Below are 20,563 nucleotides of genomic sequence, written 5' to 3'. Positions count from 1 at the left end.
GAAGAGGAAGGAGGAAACAATGTTCAGCTTTAAGAGGAACAAGGCATTACGGTACCAGTGATTTGTTTTAATACCCAACAGATGTTAACAAGGTTTTATATTGCTTGGCAGGGTTTTGCTGTGCTGTAAACCTGACTAAGACACAAGACAGAGGGGGTGATTATTGCCTTACCTTTCAGGTCTACGTCATCTTTGTAGCTCATCGACCATAATCCAAATCCATTAAAGCCACATCAAACTATCAGAAAGCTACAAACACCGGATAAATGTGACTATCACCTTAACCTAGGACTTGATCAGCATCAGATACAACACTAGTTTTATATGACAAATTGAGTCTAGAGCAATAAAAGTTTCTATGTCATCTTTAAATCACACATTTTCTTTTGGCTGTCTTGAAGTATGGAGATCTATAACTCATAAAAGCAGCAACCACTTCAGCCAGGAGACACAAGCCCTGAGATTGATCAGAGTCTTGTTTTAACACAAATTTCTGCAACACCCAAGGGTTCATCTGATTATTTTTTGAGTTACCAAAGAAGAATCTACACATTTCCAGCATCGTTTCCTCACCAAAAAAGCATACTTCACCCCACAAAGGTGTGCTTCTGCCTAAAGAGCATGCCACAACCAACTATCTCCCTAAAAATTATCTGGAATTAGAACTAAATGTATCAGCCTGTTTAAATGTTATAAAATCAAGTGTAAGCCTTATTCCCCAAAACCATGTAGAGGAGGGAACAAATTCTCTTTCTCCTGAGCTCATTCAAACACTTGAAGCAGAAAGTTGCTTAATAATTTGAATATCACAGCATTATTCTAAACCTGACTCTCAAGGATGTACAAGCCCACAATGAAGGTGCCACACTTTGAAACACAGAGAGCTGAAAACTGACAGCACCCCTCTTTTGCTTTTTGTGCTTTCACATATGAAGTATATTATAGAGTTAATAAAGATACTTATGTTCAGTCTTTTTCTATCATATTTCCCAATACCAAATGAAGAATATTTAAAAAAAAAATTTGGGTCAACACCAATTTTTTTTTAAACACCTGTGACACACCTGTTAGAACATCTCATATTACACGACTGTGTCTAAAATGCTTTATGACATTATTCATATTATAATACATGCATCTCCAAATGGCCTACATCAGGAAGTCTTTCTGTGTTTAGAAAAACAGTACCCTGTGACATACAATACCTTGAGTTTGGAAAGCAAAAATAAGCAAATACAAATGATTAGTAGTTTATTTCAAATCTTGCAATAGCAAATCCCCAGCCAAAAAGAACAGTAAAATGGAATCATGCCTATTTTGACAAACAGCAGCCACAAAAATAAGGTGGCAATTTTATACTCCCTCTTGCACTGTTATCTAAGTGACTCTATCATATCCTCCCCAGGTAAGGGATTTACAAGGTAGCAAAGAACCATCACTAATAAGGGAAAAGCAATGCAAAGAATGAATAGGGAAGGTTTCTGTCTGGAGAGGATGTGGGTTGTATCAACTCTTGCCATTTGAATGCATGATTTTTTTTCCAGGCTCAGTGAATTTTCTGCTCTGCTTGAATAGGTATTAAGTCTTGGCAAACAATCCATCCCCACACCACATGGAAAGGAGATGAAACTAAATTTTACAGTTTAAGCACTAAGTGCAGTTGGTGAAAAGATCCCAGATATTTTCTGTAGAAAAGAAAAAAGATCATATATAGATCATCAGGTGACTACAGAACTTGCTGTAGGACACTTTTTGCTCTGAAGGAGAAGAAAATCCATTGCAGCTTCCACTTTGAGCAGGATACAGAGACATTGATGAGTCTGAGTCGCCTTTCCCATCAGTATGGCACACAGAATGGTAGATATTTTTGAAACCACTGTCTACTATCACCTTACCTGCAAATGCTTAGTCCCTCAGAGCCCAGAAAAGCCTTTCACTACAACCAGCTCAGACATCACTGCAATTTTTGTTCAAGTGTCACCACCACAAGTCAGGCTTGCAGAGAACTTTCTGTTCACTCTCACAGTTCCTTAATGTGTGAATCCAACTTGTGTTTCCTGTTAGATGTTCTGACAGACTCTTCAGGATACACTTCCCTCCCATACTGACACAGTGTCCAATAGTCTAAAACTACAACAGTGTCCAACTTGGTTTAATAAGGCACTATAATCAGGCTGGGTAGACTAATCTCCCAGAGTTCTATCACATATTTCTGAAAACAGAAAACTTTCAAGACTCTTTTTTTGGATTGTACCAGGGTGTCTGAAAACTCAAACAATGGAAGCTTTTGGCTTGTCAATTCAAATTTCAGATTCTTTTTGGATCTGGGTGTTGCATTTGGCAACATGACAAATTCTTTTCCCACACAAGAACTGCAGCAGGAATTCCTCCGGTGTTTTTTTAGCATAACCTTCCCAATTATTTAAGAGGCAGTGTTGAAGAGGGAAGCCTCCATCACAGAGTGTGCTTTGGGACATGCAACTGCCAATTGCTGTGGATGTTTGTCTTGGACAATGCAAAATACTTCTGGTTGAATGTCATGTTATTTATTTTGGTAGCATAACTAAACAGCGACAGCATGTTTGTTTATTCTGATGACAAGCTGCACCCGTAAAGCTTAAGAGTTGCATTGCCTTTGACAAAAATACCGCTGGAAACCACTGTCTTTGATACATCTTTTGTTAAAACCCCATATAGACTCATTTTGTGTAGACACCGGTTCCATTACTCATAATGGTTTTATGAAAGAACAATATTCTTCCTCAGAGAATCAGCACACACATAATAAAAGACAATTTCTTTGTTACTGCATAGCGATAGCTAATGTGCCAGCATTTTATTTCATTTAAAATTTGAACTGAATTTAGTTTTAATTTCATCTCAAATTAACTGTCCTATCCAGGGGTATGTATCAATGCTGAACAACTAAAAAAATATAATGCTGAATTACAATCTACTGCCTTATCCTTCTTTTTATGAGACACATTTTTACTGTCAGTCTTGACATCAATGTGAACAGCAATTTGAAAAAATACTGAATCACACTGCAAGCTGTGTAAAACTTTCATGGCACTGAAACCAATACACAGGATTGTTTTAACAAGTAGCTGGGTATAACACTATTCCTAAATTAAAATTTTATTGCAGTCCCAAGCTGATGAAATATGTAGCATTTTTGCTATCAAAGTGCAGCAAGTCAAAGCTAGAACTCTACAAATACCTTTTAAAAATCACATTAAAATTATCTGATCCTTTTAATACCTAGTGTTTACATCACACCTTTCATTTCAAGGCTCTAAAACACATGCAAAGACTGATAATAACAAGAAAAGGCTAATTTAAGAGAAAAACACTGGATGGGTTCCGGCAAACTTCTCAGGATGATGGGGCAAATTAATATCTTCACTGCGTATTTTTAGTAATTTTGCAGTTAATAGGCTTATTCAGATGTTTTTACTGCATAGTCAATGGTTACTATTTTCAACAATAATGACTGTAATTTTTAATTAGCACTGGGTAACAGCCTGCTAACAGAAAAGACTTTCTGTAGTTACAATAAATAACTATGGGCTCATAAAAAGCCCTCAGAGCAGCATCAGGTATACACTGGTTTCCTGGACTGCAACACACACAATAATTTCTGCCAGAACTATCCAAACTTGGTCACTGCAAGCTATGACCAATTTTATATCAATTACAAATTTAGGAAAGAAAACTGAAACTACAGTGAGCACACTCTTAGAAATCACTGCCTGCACCCCTAAAAAAAAGCCCATTGTGACCCTTAGTGATAAGAAAGATCATAGAATCATTCAGTATCCTGAGCTGGAAGACACCCACAACGATCATCAAAGTGCAAGTACTGGATGGTAAATGATAATATGTTTTAGAAATTACTATTTAAAGCCAAATGATGAAATGAAAACAACACCTTTCAGGATAAAAAAGTCATCCCAATCTGAAAGTAACAGTTGAGACTACATAAAAGCCCTCGCTTTTTATAACACAAAGTTATTAAATGTATCAGGAAGGGGAGGTACTCTAAGGAGGAGTAAGAAAATTGATACCAGGTATTAATAAAATTACTGTTCCAGGTACAGATCACTTCTTATCAGACATGAATTTCCAATTACGACATTGCCAGAATTCCCTGTAAATAGCATTTTGGAAATGGCTGTCAACCAGAGAAGTGACTTCCCAAAAATTACTCCAGTCCAGCTGAGGATATTGCTCCCAAAACATACATCAGAAATGCATAGCATGGTGCCCTGCACATTTCAGCCTTACCTTCCAATTGTCAGAATGTCATCATCTCTTCTCAAAACACTAGAAAATATTTTGTACTCTATGTCCTTTCATATAATTTGAGGTACTCCAGCTGACAATACTCTGACTCATCAATATTATGCAGACGGAAATTGCCCACAAAATCAAAGCACCGGGATAGAAAAGAGCTGGCAAGGAGTTGTTTATTGAGGCAGAAGCAATCATAAACATGCTGAGGAACTTCCCAGACTGTACTCATAATTCTTATTAGAACATGCTTGCCCATATGTTAGAGGAAGGGTCAGTTTAACATTTTATCCTGTTTATCTCCACAGAAAACATCCCCTTACATCTTCAGGCTTGCTAATAGACTGTCCCTCTCTCCCAACCACAATCTACAAACCAACTCAAGACCAGGCTGTTGTGCCTTTCCTTACCTAATTCTGACATTGCTCCATCTAGAAACATATCCAGAGGAACAGAAAAACTTACTGGCATTTCCGAGAAACCTGTGACCAGCAGGCAGAGAAATTGCCAGTGCACTCTAAATCAGAAAAAGAAAATTATGTATATGTATTTAGAACACATTACTGCTTGACAAAACACTATCAATCAACTACAAACTCTGAAACAACAACTCAGCAGAGAGGTAAAAATGCAGTCAAATACAGAACAAAATCAAATGCAAGCATACAATACTTAGAATGACATTAAAGACTGCTGGAATTACCTGCCATAGTTCTCTACACATCTATTAACTTTGATGTGCAATGCTAATTAGAAACTTGAAACTACCTATTCCTTCAACTTGTGCACTCTGCTGCTAACTTCTTGTGCTCTCTAGGTTTATACTGCTGCCCCCATCACAGCAGGAGCAGGCAATCCTTTCTGTACAAGCTTTTAGCATTTCCACAGGTTAACTTCTCCCCTAATTAGGTGGCAGAGATGCTCAAATTAAAAACAATGTGACACAGATTTAATTAAGTCTTATTCAAATTAGGTATATAAGGTGCAGAAACCTTGACACACAGCCAGGATGCAAGTGTGTTGATTTTGATATAGTCTCATAAGGATCAGAAAAGTTACATTTTAAATTACTCCAACAGGAATGAACACACCTTGTTTTTGACATCTTCACCAGTCTAACAACACCAGGCTGAAAGTAATACACTCTATCCCAAATAGATTAAATTACTTTGTTTGCTTAACTTTTATGGTCCAATGACTCTACCACAATCTTTTACCTTCTTCAAGCTGACTTCCCAGGAGGTAAAAATCTGCAAAATCCATTTCCCGTCCCACAGTCAAAGAGTAAAATGGGAAATAGCAATTGTTTCTCTAGAGAATCCTTCCCACATACTTCGACCTTAAAAGTAAACAGGATCTTTTCTTTCATTTCTGTGCCAACATTTGAGGAAACACATCAACCTGTGCACAACAATGTAAACGCAATGAATCTCTTTGCCTGCTTCTCACAGTCTGAATTCCACTGGTCACCTCTCAACTCACATTGAATATCATGAACTTATTTTTGTATCTGTTTTTACTAGAGGGCCTGAGGAATGATGTAGTAACTGCATTAGATCAAATTCACATCACTTACATGAAAAAGTCAGAATGACTATCACTCCCTGATACTACTCCCTCACTGCAGAGATAAAGGATGAAAGAAGAGAGGATCTTAGAAGTTGTTATTTAAAGAATATATTATTCTAAGTATTTTTAAGTACAGCATTTTTTTATCTCTATGCCTGTCACAGCGCAGCATAAACAAAGCACCAGAAAAATACACATACATTTTACAATTTAAAAGAAGATATAAGAAAATGTCATGCCATATTCTTTCTGGAGGAATATCAGTAAGCAAAGCAGGGAATTTATGAAAGATCTAAAAAAATAAAGGCATGCAAAAGCTTTCAAGCCATCATTGTTTCCTTGCAAAACAGGGAATATATTGCAGTTTGCACAGGGACTACCAGATCACATCATTATCCCTGGTTAACTTTCCTCTACAAAACCCAAGCATGGATACCTGAGAAAGGTAGAGAAATACCTCAAGAACACAGCATAAGTTAGAATCATTTACACAGAAACACCACCTGATCTTTACTGTTCTAAAGGGAAACTGTCATGTAGTTGCTGCTCTAAGATTTACCAAGATAAAGAATGACATAATTTACAAGACAAAGCACACACTCAGTTTCTCAAAGCTACAAGAATCCTTCTCCACACACACACACTTCTTACTGAGAAATATAAACAGAAGCTGTTTGGATACAAAAGCTATTATTTATTCTATTTTTTATGTGCTAAGACATATTCCAGGCACTGTGTACTCAGAAAATACCATTGTATAAACAAATTTTACCAACTAAGCCATATTGTCTTGCTCTCCAGATGAAGAAAAATATTCCTTTCAAATGGAATACTGTTGGAAAAATTGGTTTTTAATACTAGAGTCCTTTTTAGAATAAAATCTTGTTTTTTAAACAGAAAAATGAAAGTATATTTTTCAAAGTGTTAAGGGCTATTTCAATTACATCAAAAAAACATCCAAAACCCTAAACCAAACCACAGCAAGTGATCATTTTCAGTAACAAAATACCGACTCTACTGTCTACAAAGATAAAGGTAAGAGTAGATAACTGAAGCAGGGTCACACATGAAGGAAACTGAAAACTTAAGGTGCAATTTGTACTTCAAACTAAGATTTCCTAAATTCTGTCATCAAGTTTTATATGTAAATGCTCTTCTCTGGCATTGATTAAACTGATCAGATTGGCAAGTCATAAATGGTAAGCCTTATTGTGACCTGTGATGAATAACTTGCACAGGCTGACCGTCTACTTGAATTCTTTCAATATTATCTCACAATTTTCAGCAATAAACTACCCCCATATATTCTATATTGCACCTGAAAACGATTTACACAACTTCATACAATGTGCAAATGGAGCAAGAATCATCTCTCAAATACCTGAGAGCACTTCAGACTTCACATCCCACTGGAAAATTTCCATGACTGTTCTTAAAGAGAACAAGGTAAGTACTGCAATGTTTAGTGCTGGAAACCCTTATTCACTTCAGCAGACCCAGCGACTTCAGTGGAATTACTCAGCTCTTTGAGGGTGAGCACAAACACAGCCATTTGCACAGGACTTCTCAATCTTGCAATCTACAGATTTATTTGGGAAGGCCAGAGGTTCTCCAGTACTAATGTAAATAGACTCACTGGAGGGTTGGTTGGGGTTTTTTTCCAGAATGCTAAGATGTTGCTAAAACTACACTTCTGACTGGATCCCAACAGAACACCTGAACAACTCAATAAAGGCCCATCTTTCGTTCAAGATTTAAACCAGACCCATAAAATCTGTCAATACTCACTCTCGAGGTACTAATCAGCCAGCTGATATTCAGCTACCCTATAAAACCCCCACAATAGTCACAAGTGTCTGAAAAAGCCTCATTAGCACTAACTCAGATTTTTTATCTGGAAGCATTTTATTATCAAATCATGAGTATTTCAATTATTTTTAATGTTTTAGGACTTTTGATGCAAATATGTCAGTATCTACCATGTGCGATGCCGTAAGACAAAGTATTGCTTATCTCAAAATTTCACCAGTAGATATTGAAGGAATTACCATTACACCTGTTTTGTAGATGGAAAACAGAAACAGAAAGGTGAATTGACCTGCCCTAACCCAATAGCAAAGAAAGAAAAACACTATTTCTTCCAATTCCACTATTCCTATCCATTAGGTTATACAGCATCCTGCACCTGAAATATCAAGTACAGGATTGCTCTTAAATATAATACATCCTAATAAAGGAGGATGATAAAACAATTTCAAAACACACTGAAAAGGAAATTAGTTGTTACACATCAATAGCTATATCTGAGTTTTACTCTAGATATGGAGCTTTCAGCTCCAATCTAAAATAGCAATCTCTATATAAATAAAAATTTTCCTCTGAAATTATAATCCATTACTAATGCAATAACAATGTACCATTCCATAAATATCAACTCCAACATGAAGAAAAAAGCAAAATACTGTCCACTGATAGCAGCATTTTTTTTCCATCCTCTTCCTCCTTATTAGTGCAGAATACAATTGGTGGACTTGTAATACCTTTGAATAAATGACAATTTAAAAGGAAAAATCAATAAAATGTGTGAAACAATTTGTAACAAATGTGGGTGTCACTGTTGTTTGGTCTATTTTTTATGATTTGGCCTCAAGTCCAGAAGCATACATTCCATTCATGGGTTTAACCAGCAGCGTTGCACAGTGATAGTGAACCTGATCTCCTGAACAGGTAGCTGATAACACCCTCTTAGAGCAGGTGATAAGGCAAACTGTGGGATTATGACCCTCAAAAAGCTCAAAGTGTTTCCTAGTAAATCCACAAACACCTTAAAACTCGTAATACCATGTGTCTAGGCTATGTTCAACTATCCTGCAAACTTCTCATAAAACAAGTGTTTTACAACCTCAGTGGGGGCAGGGAGGAGGGGAAACCCAAAACTTTACAGTATTTTATTGAAGATGTGTCTAATGCATTGCCAAAACCCCAAAACACTTCAGCATCTATTACTAGAAAGCTGAACACACCTTACGGCCCCCAGATGTCTCTGCACTCTCACAGTAAATGTACTTTGCACTATTACAGGTTCTTCTACGCTGGAAATTGAACCTGACCTCTCCCCTTTCCGTTTCCTAAGCTTTTCAAATCGCTAATCACTAATTAGCATCTCTGGTTGCTCTCTCAGAACACCACAGTTTTATGTGCAAGCATGACAATCCTTCCCATACCCCTTGGAGCTGATCAGCATAATCTGAAGTTGTTCCCTGAGAAGCTCAGGATAACACTGAAGCCTCTCAACTCAAGGAAAATCAAAAACATGGTCCAAGTCTCTCTGGCTGCAGTCCAAACTCCCCCAATATTTACCAACTAGAACACTAAGCTCTGATTTTATTTCCTACTTCCTATGACCACCATTTTTGAAGTTTAAAAAAATCCTAAACACATATCATACGCATGCTTAAAAATAGGAATGTGAAGCAATCCAAATAAATCAATATTGCTTCGTTCTGCAAAAACCTAAAATACATTCATTCAGAATAGCAGACTTTACCTGATTTTGTGCTGTCACTTGGTAATGCGGAAATCTGTGCTGGGTTCTGCTTTTGTTTTGTTGGAGTAGGAGGATTATTTTAATATGGAGAGGATTGATTTTGCTCCTGTGTGCATGAGCTGCTGTTGATATTTCCAACCAGAAAGACTCCTTTCTAGAATTATCATCAATATATTACAAGAGAGTGTTTACTTACAGCCTGCCTCTCTTTTAAAAGCCTCCACAGTGTTAATTCCCAGAGCAAGGCTACAGGTCTCCTACTCAAAATTTCTCTTTAGATTTTCTAATCCTTTGCTCCTTAATCTCCATTATACGAAAAGAAACCCACATATGCATGGTCTGTGGGAAGCTAAGTAACTTTACCTCTCACCATAGTTACCACATCTGATTTAACCACTGGCTCTGGACATTGAATCATTGTCCTTTAAGATTTCAGATTTTATTTGTGTATGCCTCAATGCATTCATCAAGCATAAAATTCTACAACCAGACTGATTTTAACATCATTAGTAGACAATTACATTTCAATTTATGCGACTGTAAGATAACATACCATCCACCTCTGCTATTTCTGTACTGTGTGTACTGCTGTTTTCCAGGATCTCAGAAGCAAAAATGTTTAAATGTGTTACTATCACCGTCATTGACAAGGTTTTCTATCTAATCCAGTTCTTTGAATGATTCTGAAACAATGTTATATTCATATTTTCATTAGTGTGCTCAACTATTCTATTAGACTTTTTTGTTTCTCATGGTAACCAATTTTATTTGACTTAACTGAAGCTGTTCAAATATTTAAAGGCACTCCGAGATGGCAGGAGTTTATCCAGGAGCATACATGTTGTGTCACAGATATTCCTTTCCTTGCTCTTTTCCTTTGCTCCCCCTTCCCCCCCCCCCCCCCCCCCCCCCCCCCCCCCCCTTCAAAAACAGTAGCAAGCAAATGAGAATCTGGACCTGCCACACTGCACCGGGAACGTGCTCACTTCATCTGTTTATGTAAATATTCAAGTTACAATGGGCACATTTCGAAACCACAAGCTCGGTAGGTAAAACAGATGCTTCTTACGTTCCTTCATATGCACTGAATCCCTCTGCCAGAATCGCCAGGCGCAACGCAAGAACTAAAGTATAAACATCTGCAACACCTCTCTGTTTTGTTAACATTCTTTCACGCCTTTTCTTCCTAACTCCAAAAAGGCTCGACGGTGTAAAAAAAAAAAAGAGAGAGAGAGAAGGAGAAAAAACCAAACCAACAACAAACAGTGAAATTGGAAACATCTGCGAGATAGCTACGGAAAACGGAATGAAACATGAATAAACAAAAACATGGCGAAAGTGGCCTGGGGTTGTTACACTGTCAGATCATTTTTCCAAGCCCAACATCAAGGCTTTTGTTACAACCAGAGCGGTCATTTGCATGGAGAACCAACAGGGTTTCCTCTCCTTCGGCGTCTCCCCGGCCGTAACACACACACACGGTGGCCGTCTCGGAGCCGGAGCCTCCCCCGGCACACAAACACCGCGGCCGAACGCGCAGCCGGCCCCGCCGCGGAGCCCCCCGCGCTCCGCACGCCCCACGCTTCGCCACCGAGACGCAATTTAGGTATAAAAGAGAAGAGACGAACCTTTGGAGCGCTGCCCCAGCCGGAGTTCTCTCCCTCTCTGCTCTGCTGTTGCTGACAAGATCAGGCTGAGATTAACAAGTCCATGCTACTCTGCCAACCTCGCTCCTCCGGCGGCTGCACACACGCCGGGGGCTCGCAATAATACCAAACTTTCGGAAAGTTAAAAATTGAATGGGTTGAAGGAATGTAAAGCACAATGGCAGGGAAGCAAAAAACACTGCCTGGACAATTATTGCAGCAGCACGCAGAGCACTGCTCTGTAGTCAAGGCTGTGTCAGCACTTTCTTTCTAAACCCCCCCATTTTCAGGGGGCTGTAACTCAGAAAGGAAAAAAAAGAAAAAATGCTTATGGTCAAAAATATTGCAGGTAAACCCCCTTCCCTTTGCATTTTAAATCACCCATTTAGACCATTCAGAAAGTTACAGGAGGCTGTGCACTTGGTCAGGCAGTCCCACATGCCTTTTTTCATGCAAATACAGTCTTTTTTTTTTTTTTAATGAGGCTTCACAAGAATTTGACCTACATTGTGAATGCCCCCCCTTCATTTTTAATAAAAGCAATATAAAAAATACCTTAACAGCGAAACCCGGTTTGCATGAACATAGGATAATTTCTAAGTAAGTTCTACACACACATTGCCCAAAAGGTACCAGATTGGTACCAGAGATATGAAAATGCTCCCACAGACGATCCAGCACAGCTCTATGAGGTCTCAAACCCAATTCATTACGGTAACTTGGTAACCCAAACTGCTGAGAGCATCTGCATTTCCCTCGGATAAGGAAAGGGTCCTTATGTTAAAATAAGGAAACAAAGCATTTGATCTCTATTTACTACTTTACAACTACCCTCTAAACTGTGGCACATCAGGGCAGTCCTGCTGCTGTTGTTAATCGACAGGTTGTGGTCGTAGGGGCTTTTTCTTTTGTTTGTTTGTTGGGTTTTTACTCTTGGCAATTTCCTCTCAGATACAGAAATAAAACTTCCCCAGCCTTTTTACACAATCCAGATGCACTAAGACACTTTTCGGTTACCTTTAAAGTTACAATAACAAAATGAAGAAAAAAAACTCCAAAGCATGAACTATACAGTCATATTACTACTTTCTTTTAAAGTAAAAATACACCTTTATTGTAAAGACTGTGCAGCAGCCTAAGCCTGCTGGGCAAGAAAACCAAAGCATAAGTCGTGACTGATATGGAATAGCCAAGACAACAGGCAGTTCATCTAATCCTTACAAAACTCAAGTCCATCAAAACTTTTCCATCAAAAAGCATCTCTCTGGTCTCTGTGAACTTCTGACTCCACAGTACTGTTTCATACATAGAATTTAAAATCAATTGCATCCATTAAAATGGAGCCAGCCATTAAAAATGCTTGGTTGCTGTGAATAACTCAGTAAAGCAACTTCCCCAGTAGCAACTGTCTCATTCCCATTATCTTTTTTAAAAAAGTCCTAACATTTGATGAATATGTAATACCCATACAATAGACAGTGGCTGGAACTGGATGATTTTTAAGGTCCCTTCCAACCCAAACCATTCTATGATTCCATGTTAGTGTCCAATATTAGTACAGGTGTCCAATGTTAATACAGGTCATCTCACATTTCTGCCTTGCAAGAACAGCTGCCTGGCGTGTTTTGAAGACAAGCTGATTTGATATTAACACCTTCTTCTGTCAATGCTGTGCAAAGTGGTTAAAAAATAACAAAATTTCTCCCATTAATCAGAAGAAAAAATTAACACAGACTAAAGGTAAGGTCCTAAATATTTAACAAACACCATAACTCACCAGAAGAGTAAAGGATTCTGCCTCTCCATTATAATGGACAATACCACCACACCCACCGGCTTGGAGGAAGGGAACTCTACAGAACACAGTGGGACAACCTGCACTCCTTCCTACCAGAACCAGGACAGGGCTTCACATTCCTGCCTCAGGCCAGTCTGGTCTGCAAATACAACACATGATGGTGACACACACCCACTTCTGCCACCTGGCACTGGGCTTATAATGGCCACAGAGAGGAAAGAGAAGCCAGTGCAGTAAAATCTCAATTTGTTTCCAGTAGCCCTCTGCTCTGCTCCAACAAATAACACATGGAGTGTTAATGTTCTTGAAAGATACATAATTTGCATGCAATGTTTAATGGTAGACAGATGTTCTTCTCTGATCATTAATCTGGAGCAGAGCAGAGGGCTACTGGAAACAAATGAGTAAAGTTCTCCTAAAGGTTTGGAGTATTCTGTGCACACTGCTTAAGTTAAACTAATTGCTAATTCACATTAACAAGACACTGAACGAGGACAAACATTAACACGTTATGATTCAGCTGGACAATACCAAGAAATACAAAATGGAAGCTGATTTTTCATCTTCCTTTTATGACACCAGGGGACAAGAAAAAAATAAAGAAGATACTGTACAAAACTTCTCAGTAGATCAAACTTCATACTTCCTATTGAATAAAGTGGTAGGATTTATAAGAACTCTAAAAGCAAATGTACATAGGCAATTAAACTAAATTTAATTAAATTAAGACTGATCTTTATAAGTTTGTATGATAGGTTAAGCAGAAGACATATATTAACCCAATATTAAAGAAAAAAGTACAACCTTTGTATATTAATAACCATACCCAGGAATAACAATAGCCATAAATATTTTGTTTAATTTAGCAGGAAACTACAGATTTTTAACAACTTCAAAAGATCATTAGCTTGGTTCTCATCCCCACATTTATCACACCAACAGTTACACTATAAATCAACAGCTGCAGTCTAAAGCTGAAAACATGCCAGAAATATGCATAGGTTGTATCAATATTTGCACATGGAGCCTTGAACATAAATTAGTTGACACTCAACACTTCAAGCTTCCTCCCTGAAGTCGCAATATTTAAAGGTTAAAGATTAGACATGCTCCCTCTTGTGTTAAACTAAGAATACACGAATACATGCTGTTTTCTCTGACATGATGGTTGCTTGGCCATCTGTTCCATTAAGCAACCCCCTTAGCTCTGGCTACTAATGTCTGACAAAGCTTCACCAATAACCCTTCAGTTTAAAGACAGGCACAGCCTGAGAACATAACCTGTATCCATAGAGTATCTGTGTTACATTAAATTAGCTACTGTATTATCAGAAAGGACCATTAAGAGACTACATATAAACAAAACTCATTGCATGTAAGTGTCTCGGACAAATGCATACATGACTTGATCAATTATAAGGCAAGTCACAAAGCATCACAGAGTTAAGGTATGCCAGATTCAAGCTACTCAGTACCATCAATCATGGGGACTACTGAAGAGCAAATTTCCTTCTAAATATTAGCTTACGGGATATTTAAGACAGACAGGAAGAACAGGAATATTTTACAATGCCACATAATTATGTTTGTAAATACAGCAACAACTGAGCAAAGTTTTCAATCCTCCACCCAAGCAGCTCAGGGTGAACCATTCCCTGTACAGAACTTTAATGGAGTCAAAATCCCCCTTATAAAAATCGTCTTGCAGGATCTGGTCCCAAGATCGTGTCTAGACACGAATGCTAATCCCAGGTGTACCTAACACAGAAGTTTCACTAATACACTTCTCAAACTAAGGCTCTGCACCTGGTGGGGGCTTGGTAAATTATGTTTAGCATACATTTTCTGGTTATGGTCAGCAGAAGGCTGAATGCTAGGGCAACTGTGAGTAAGCATCAGTAAATAGTTCAGAGTTGAGAGCTGAAGAGAATCTAACACTCAACTGAATGATTTCCCATGTTGCCTTTTATTTACCCCCATCCCTTTATGGTGGGCAGATACTTCCAGTGCAATGAGGTCTATGCATATCAGAAACAATGCCACCAAGTATTCTAAGAAACATACTTGCTCTTTCGAACCAGGAAAGTTAAATGTGCTCACTCCTCCTGGAAGCATTGGTGGTTTTTTTTCCCCCCAGTCTTCTGCAGACCAGTAAAAACATAACTACAATGTTTAGAGAGCAAAAAACCATCATGGTTATTGATAGATACATATTTTGGGGTCTCTTTAAAGCCTCAAACTCTAGCAGCACACCACTTGAAGCACATTTGATGCCAGTGCATCGAGAAACCAAACTTTTGACACCAACTTCAGCAGCAGAATGAAGTTTGTATCTACTGCACGTACAGGTCCTATGGGCACGTTTCCCTTCTGCTGCCAGTTTGGTGTGATGAAGTGCCCTGTGTCACACGCTGAGGTGCCCAGGTCACAGCGAGGAGCCGAACATCGAGACACTGCCCTCTACGCATTACCCAGAAAGGAGCTTTTATATTAGGATTGACACTCCAAGAGCGGTTTTATTCCCTCGTACAAGTAGGAACTCTTCAGGATCACGTCCCCTTTTATTTTCTTTTTTTTTTCTATTTTTTTTCTTTAATGGAAACGCTCACGTACGTCCGGCAGGGGAATTACTGCTCGCTTAAACCGGTGCTCGTCACCTTACAGGGACCGGGCAGAGGTCAGCGGGTCACGCAAAGCCTCCGAGCGCAGCCATGGAGATCCACAGCTCGCCGGGATCGCGCCGGGAGCCCGCGCACCCAGCACCGGCCACAGCAGCCCCAACTCCGCACCTGTAGCGCCCGGCGGCACCGGGCGGTGCCGGGGACGGCAGCTCCGCTCGCCGGCGCGGCTGCGAGGGCAGCGGGACCCATGAATGGACCTCCAGAGACCCCGGTGGCCGAACGGAGCCGCCCCCCCTCCCCACCCCGTCTCCCGCGGGGCGGGCGGGACCGGCCCGGCTGCGGCGGGAGCTGCGCCCGCCCCACGCCTCCGCTCACCGGGGAAACTCGGCGCCGGCCCGGGAAACCGAGGGCAGGGGGCTGCCACCGTGTCCGCTATTTAAATCTCTTCCCGCCGTCTCCGCCTCACTGGCTCCCACTCGCTCCCTCCGCCCCGCGGAACTCACGGGGGGCGGCCCCGCCCCCCTCGATGTACACACAGCCACACGCCGCCCGCCGCCCCGCCCCAGACGCGCCACCCATTGGTTCAGAAGCCTGCCCGTCAATTCGAGAGGTTACAGCACTGGCTGGCGGCGCTGTCCATCAAAGCGCGCTCCGCCCCTCGCTCCGCCCCTCCCCTTCCCGGACACCTCGGGGGTGTTAAAACGGCCGTTTGAAGTCACCAGCAAAATTTACTTTTAGGTCCCGCCCACTGAGCCCCAGAGCATGTTCTGATTGGGCCACAGGAAATCGCTCTCTGCAGCCACTGGGTGGCTAGGTGTCCATAACACCCCCAAATCCCGCCTATCCCGATGCCGTAATCCCATTTGATTTGTCCGCGCATCCATGTGGCCCCGCCCATTTCCACACCCGCTGCCCATTCAGGCGCGGCTCCCCGAGCTCTGGGGCGGTGTCAACACTCACGGCAGGGGAACGTGAGGAAGGGAGCCGCTCATTGGCCGGTGTGCCGTCGCTCTCCCTCCGTCAACGCCCCCGCGGAGCGTACCAAGCCGCGGCGGCGCGGGGTGGCAGGGGGGAGCGTGCGCGTTGGTTTGGCCCGTGTCCATGAGGGCCGGGGCGGGGCGGGCGCCGTTTCCCGGCATGCCGCGCGCGCCGTAGGTAGCTCCCGCCGGGACGCGCTGGGAAGGAGGGCGGGAGGGAAAGCAGGGAGGGGGGAGGCCGGTGCTCGATCCAAGATGGCGGTGCAGGAATCAGCCGCTCAGCTCTCAATGACTCTGAAGGTGCAGGAGTACCCCACTCTCAAGGTGGGTGCCGGGCCGCCCCCGGCGCGGGGGGAGCGCGTTAACGCCCTCAGCGTCCCGCCCGAGCAGCGCTGAGGGGGAGCCCCTTCTACCCCGCGTTCTCTCCGCCTTGGGATCCCCGGGGCTGCGGGATGGAGGTTGGGAGCGATTCCTATCGCGTAGTTCCCGCCTGTCCCCGTTTTTCCCCCTCTTGACGTCTCGGCTGGTGCCGCTCCGCTGCTGCTCTTCCCATCCCCCTCCGCGGAGGGAGAGGGACGTGCCTGGAATATGCGGCTCTTCCCTGGTGTCTCCGTGCCCTGAGGGGACGGGGGAGGCCCCCGGGACACGGTGGGGACACAAAAAGAGCTGGAAAGGAGCTGTGAGAGAAGTGAGGTCCTTGTGGTCGCGGGGCGGTGTGAGGGGGGAGTGGGCTCGGCCGGAGCCGGGCTGGGGGAGAGGGGTTGGGGTGTGTAAGTGGAACGTACTCCCTCAGGAACACCGAGGACTGCCTGAAGTGCTCATCCCAGATGATTATCTGAATCTACGTGGCGTTGTTAGGAGACGTGTTAAAGGGGAGGGAGTGGAGGTGGCAGTATAATATGGTTCCCTGGCTGCTTGGTCCCCCGAAGATGGAGCTGAGCTTAAAATACAAAAGGGACAGACGTATTGGAGGGCTGTGGAGGCGAATAAGCAAAATAGAGTTTGGTAAAAGCTGTTCCTTGAGATACTGCGTCTGCCTGCAGGATGGAGGTCTCCCAAGCCTGTATAAATGGTCTTGGGCTTTAACCAGGTGTTAAGAGGCAGGTGAAGGACTCAGCGATGACCTTAACGCTCAGTGCCTCCGAGAACTGTTGAACTGCAAGGATGATGCTCATAGGAATCAACGGAAACCTTTGTTTGAAGTCTCGTGTTGTATTATACAGGAGGTCTACCACGTAAATAGCAGCAACTGTGGAAGGCACCTGGTAGAAGGATCTCTATTGTAAAATGCTTATTTAAACATCTCTCATATCAGCCTATCCACATTTTGCCATCTATAGAAGATGTTTTTGCAAAGTCAACTTCGTTGTGCTGAGATGATGCTGTGCCTTCACATGCCGAGCATTGTGTGCTCTTAGCAGTGTTGGTTCTGAAGGCTCTCTGGCCATGTTCTTCTTGTGCATGTCCTCCACTAACTCCGTCATGCTCAGGTCCCGAGAAGCAGAAGGACAAAGTGTTAATTCTCATTTTACATGTGAAACCTCCATTATGTCACCCAGAAGTACTTTGAACCTAACAGCATCAGGCTTAAATTTTAAAATAGCTGTAAAGAGCTCTCTGGTGCTTTCTATAGCCAGAACAATGTGAAGCCATTTAATGTTAAGAACATAGTTTTAAGACTGTATTTTAGGTGTATTCCAATTGTTACCACAGCTTTGGTTGCTACATTCCTGAAAAATTACTGGCAGTGAGGATCAGTGAGTTTTTTGTTTTGGTGCTTATGACTTAAGATGAATTGTCAAGGTGCCAGCCATTTAAAAGGTAGAGAATATTTTGGACTAATTATTTTATTTCCACAAGCATTCTTTTTCCCAAAAATATCTCAACAAAAATATACATAATAGAATGGAATGTTGTTTGTAAAGTTAGCAAGCTAAATAGTAAGTGGGTGAGACATCCTTGCGCTGAAACTCTTAATTTCCAAGCAAAGGTGATGTTTATTGACTCTTCCCAGCAGCCGTTCAACTTCTGGGTTGTTCCTGTAATCTTTAACAACATTTTTCATTGTTTGAAAAAAACCTGCCAGAACAGTGTCTGCTCAAATCTTTTGAATGTGTCCTCTGAAATGTTCTTAGCTGTGAGTCATATATCAAAATATTTTAGTGGTGGAGGTGAAAAAGCAGCACACATAAATGAACACTATGGCTAAATTCTGCTAAAGTAAGTTGATATGGAGTCTCATTTTGTTCTTTAGGAATCATGTACCTAAAAGTTTCTGTGGGGCTGAGACTCTGAATTTTTATATCCTGTTTATTCAAATGCTGTGTAAAATGATTGTGTATCACTTTTTAATTATTTATTTTTTCACCAACACAGTAGCTCAGTTATTTCTCTTGGGGATCTGGACACTGGTGATTTTTCCTTATGTGAGTAAAATATGAAAGATTGCAGACTTGTATTTATATCCTTCCTGTTTCCTCCCTCTAGCTTCCTCATGCCAGCATCACTAGATAATAGTTGTGTAATAGTTCTACATTTGCAGTGTGTTCCACAGAGCGCTTTTTATGTGGAAGAGTGCTTCAAACTGCAGAGGGAAATCCCTGTTCCATAGCTAAATTGTGGTTGCTGTTGGAGTGGAAATACTTCAGCTGTCTTCAGCAGTTCAGCTCAGGGGAAGTAAATAGAGCTCTTCAGCTGAATCTAGAGAAGCTCTTTAGGTGTATAAAATAATTCCTGAATATTCCCCCCCACCCTCTCCAGTCCCTTCTCAAGGACAAGAAGGTTGTCAGCTATTCTTCTACCAAACTGCTGTGGAATTTTTTTTTTTTTTTTCCTACTGATGGGGTATTCTGCTAATCTAAGATGAGAGCATGTAAGATGAAAGCTGGCAATTTTAAAATGAATGAATGCAAACATTGTTATCATAGTTCTTTGCTGAAAATAATAAACAAGTGGTGACAGGAAGCTGGATAATTCATCCATATCTTTAGAAGTATGAATAATTATTAAACTGATAGCAAGCTGTATAGACTAAGATCCTGCAGTGGAAGATGGAATACCCAAAGGCGGGGATGATCTCTTGAAAATATTCTGAGGGGTTTGTTGGCAAGCAGTTTTGGTCAGCTACTGCTTTTTAAAAAAGTTCATCAACAGGAGAGTTGTAGAAGCACAGGATATGTCAGTGCCTTCTCAGAGCTACTCTTTGGTTTGTTTTGTTGGCAGCTCTGTCAGGGAAAATACTGGCAGCAGATTTAATAAGATAATAATTTCTCATGGAAATGCAGTTGTCAGATTGTTATAGGGAATCACGTACGAGACTAAGATTATATGAAGTGTGTATTGTTTCTGTCCTGAGTTGAGGTTAGAAGGCACCTCTGCAGACAGTCTAGTCCAGTAGCCTGCCCTCCAAGCAGGGTCAGCTGGAGCAGGTTACTCAGCACCATGGCCAGACTTCTCAATTATCTCTCAAGATGGAGACTCCAGCCCCTATTGGTAAAGTTACTCCAGTGTTTGACTGTTGTGTTTACTAAAAGAAAGTAATCTTTTGTTGACAAGAAATTTTCTGTATTTCAGTTTGTGCTCATTGCCTGTTGTACTTCGATGGGGCACTGCTGGCTCCATCTTTGTTGTCCCCATTGAGTATTCATATACCTTGATAAGGCTTCCCTTGAGCCTCTTCTGGGTTGAACAATCCCAGCTCTCTTGGCCCTTCGTCCCATGTCAGATTCTCCAGTCTGTTAGTGACCTCTGAGGTCTTCTCTTTACACATTCCAATATGCCCATGTTTCTGTTGTAATGGAGAAAACTGGACATGGCACTTTGGATGGGTCTAAGTTCTACTATAGAGTAGAGGGGAAGGATCACCTTCTTTGACCTCCTGGCAGTGTTTTTCCTTACACTGCCAGCAGTTGGTACCAACTGCACCAGGAGGTGCTGTTGGTATCCTTTGCTGCAGAGGCACATTTCTGTCATGTGCAACTTGTCCATCAGGACCCCAGGCTTTGCTCTGCAATGCTGCTTCCCAGGTTGTTGGTCTCCAGCATGTCCTGGAGGAAAACAAAATCTTACACTTGAGAAAAAACAACCCTGGTACAAAGGGTTGTTTTTCCTCA

At 41.5% G+C, this 20,563-nt stretch overlaps 2 protein-coding genes across 5 annotated transcripts in view; one reads left to right on the top strand and one right to left on the bottom strand.

Moving 5' to 3' along the window:
- Positions 1–15,947, bottom strand: part of CTBP1 (C-terminal binding protein 1) — a 235,257-nt gene extending 219,310 nt beyond the window's left edge. Inside the window, exon 1 of one of the 2 annotated variants that reach the window (XM_015624116.3) lies at positions 15,850–15,947. The gene's annotated coding sequence lies outside the window, so the exon portion shown is untranslated. The remainder of the gene's footprint in view (positions 1–15,849) is intronic. The other variant, XM_015624114.3, reaches the window with a different exon arrangement.
- A 698-nt stretch (positions 15,948–16,645) lies between these two features.
- Positions 16,646–20,563, top strand: part of MAEA (macrophage erythroblast attacher, E3 ubiquitin ligase) — a 48,388-nt gene continuing 44,470 nt past the window's right edge. For 2 of the 3 annotated variants that reach the window (XM_015624933.3, XM_015624931.3), the window contains exon 1: positions 16,646–16,775. In XM_015624933.3, coding sequence (XP_015480419.1) covers positions 16,707–16,775 — 69 coding nt within the window. In that variant the 5' untranslated portion in view covers positions 16,646–16,706. The remainder of the gene's footprint in view (positions 16,776–20,563) is intronic. The other variant, XM_015624935.2, reaches the window with a different exon arrangement.

Source organism: Parus major, chromosome 4 (genome assembly GCF_001522545.3).
Source record: "Parus major isolate Abel chromosome 4, Parus_major1.1, whole genome shotgun sequence".
NCBI classification, from domain to species: Eukaryota; Metazoa; Chordata; class Aves; order Passeriformes; family Paridae; genus Parus; species Parus major.
This window is presented reverse-complemented; position numbering and strand designations above follow the sequence as displayed.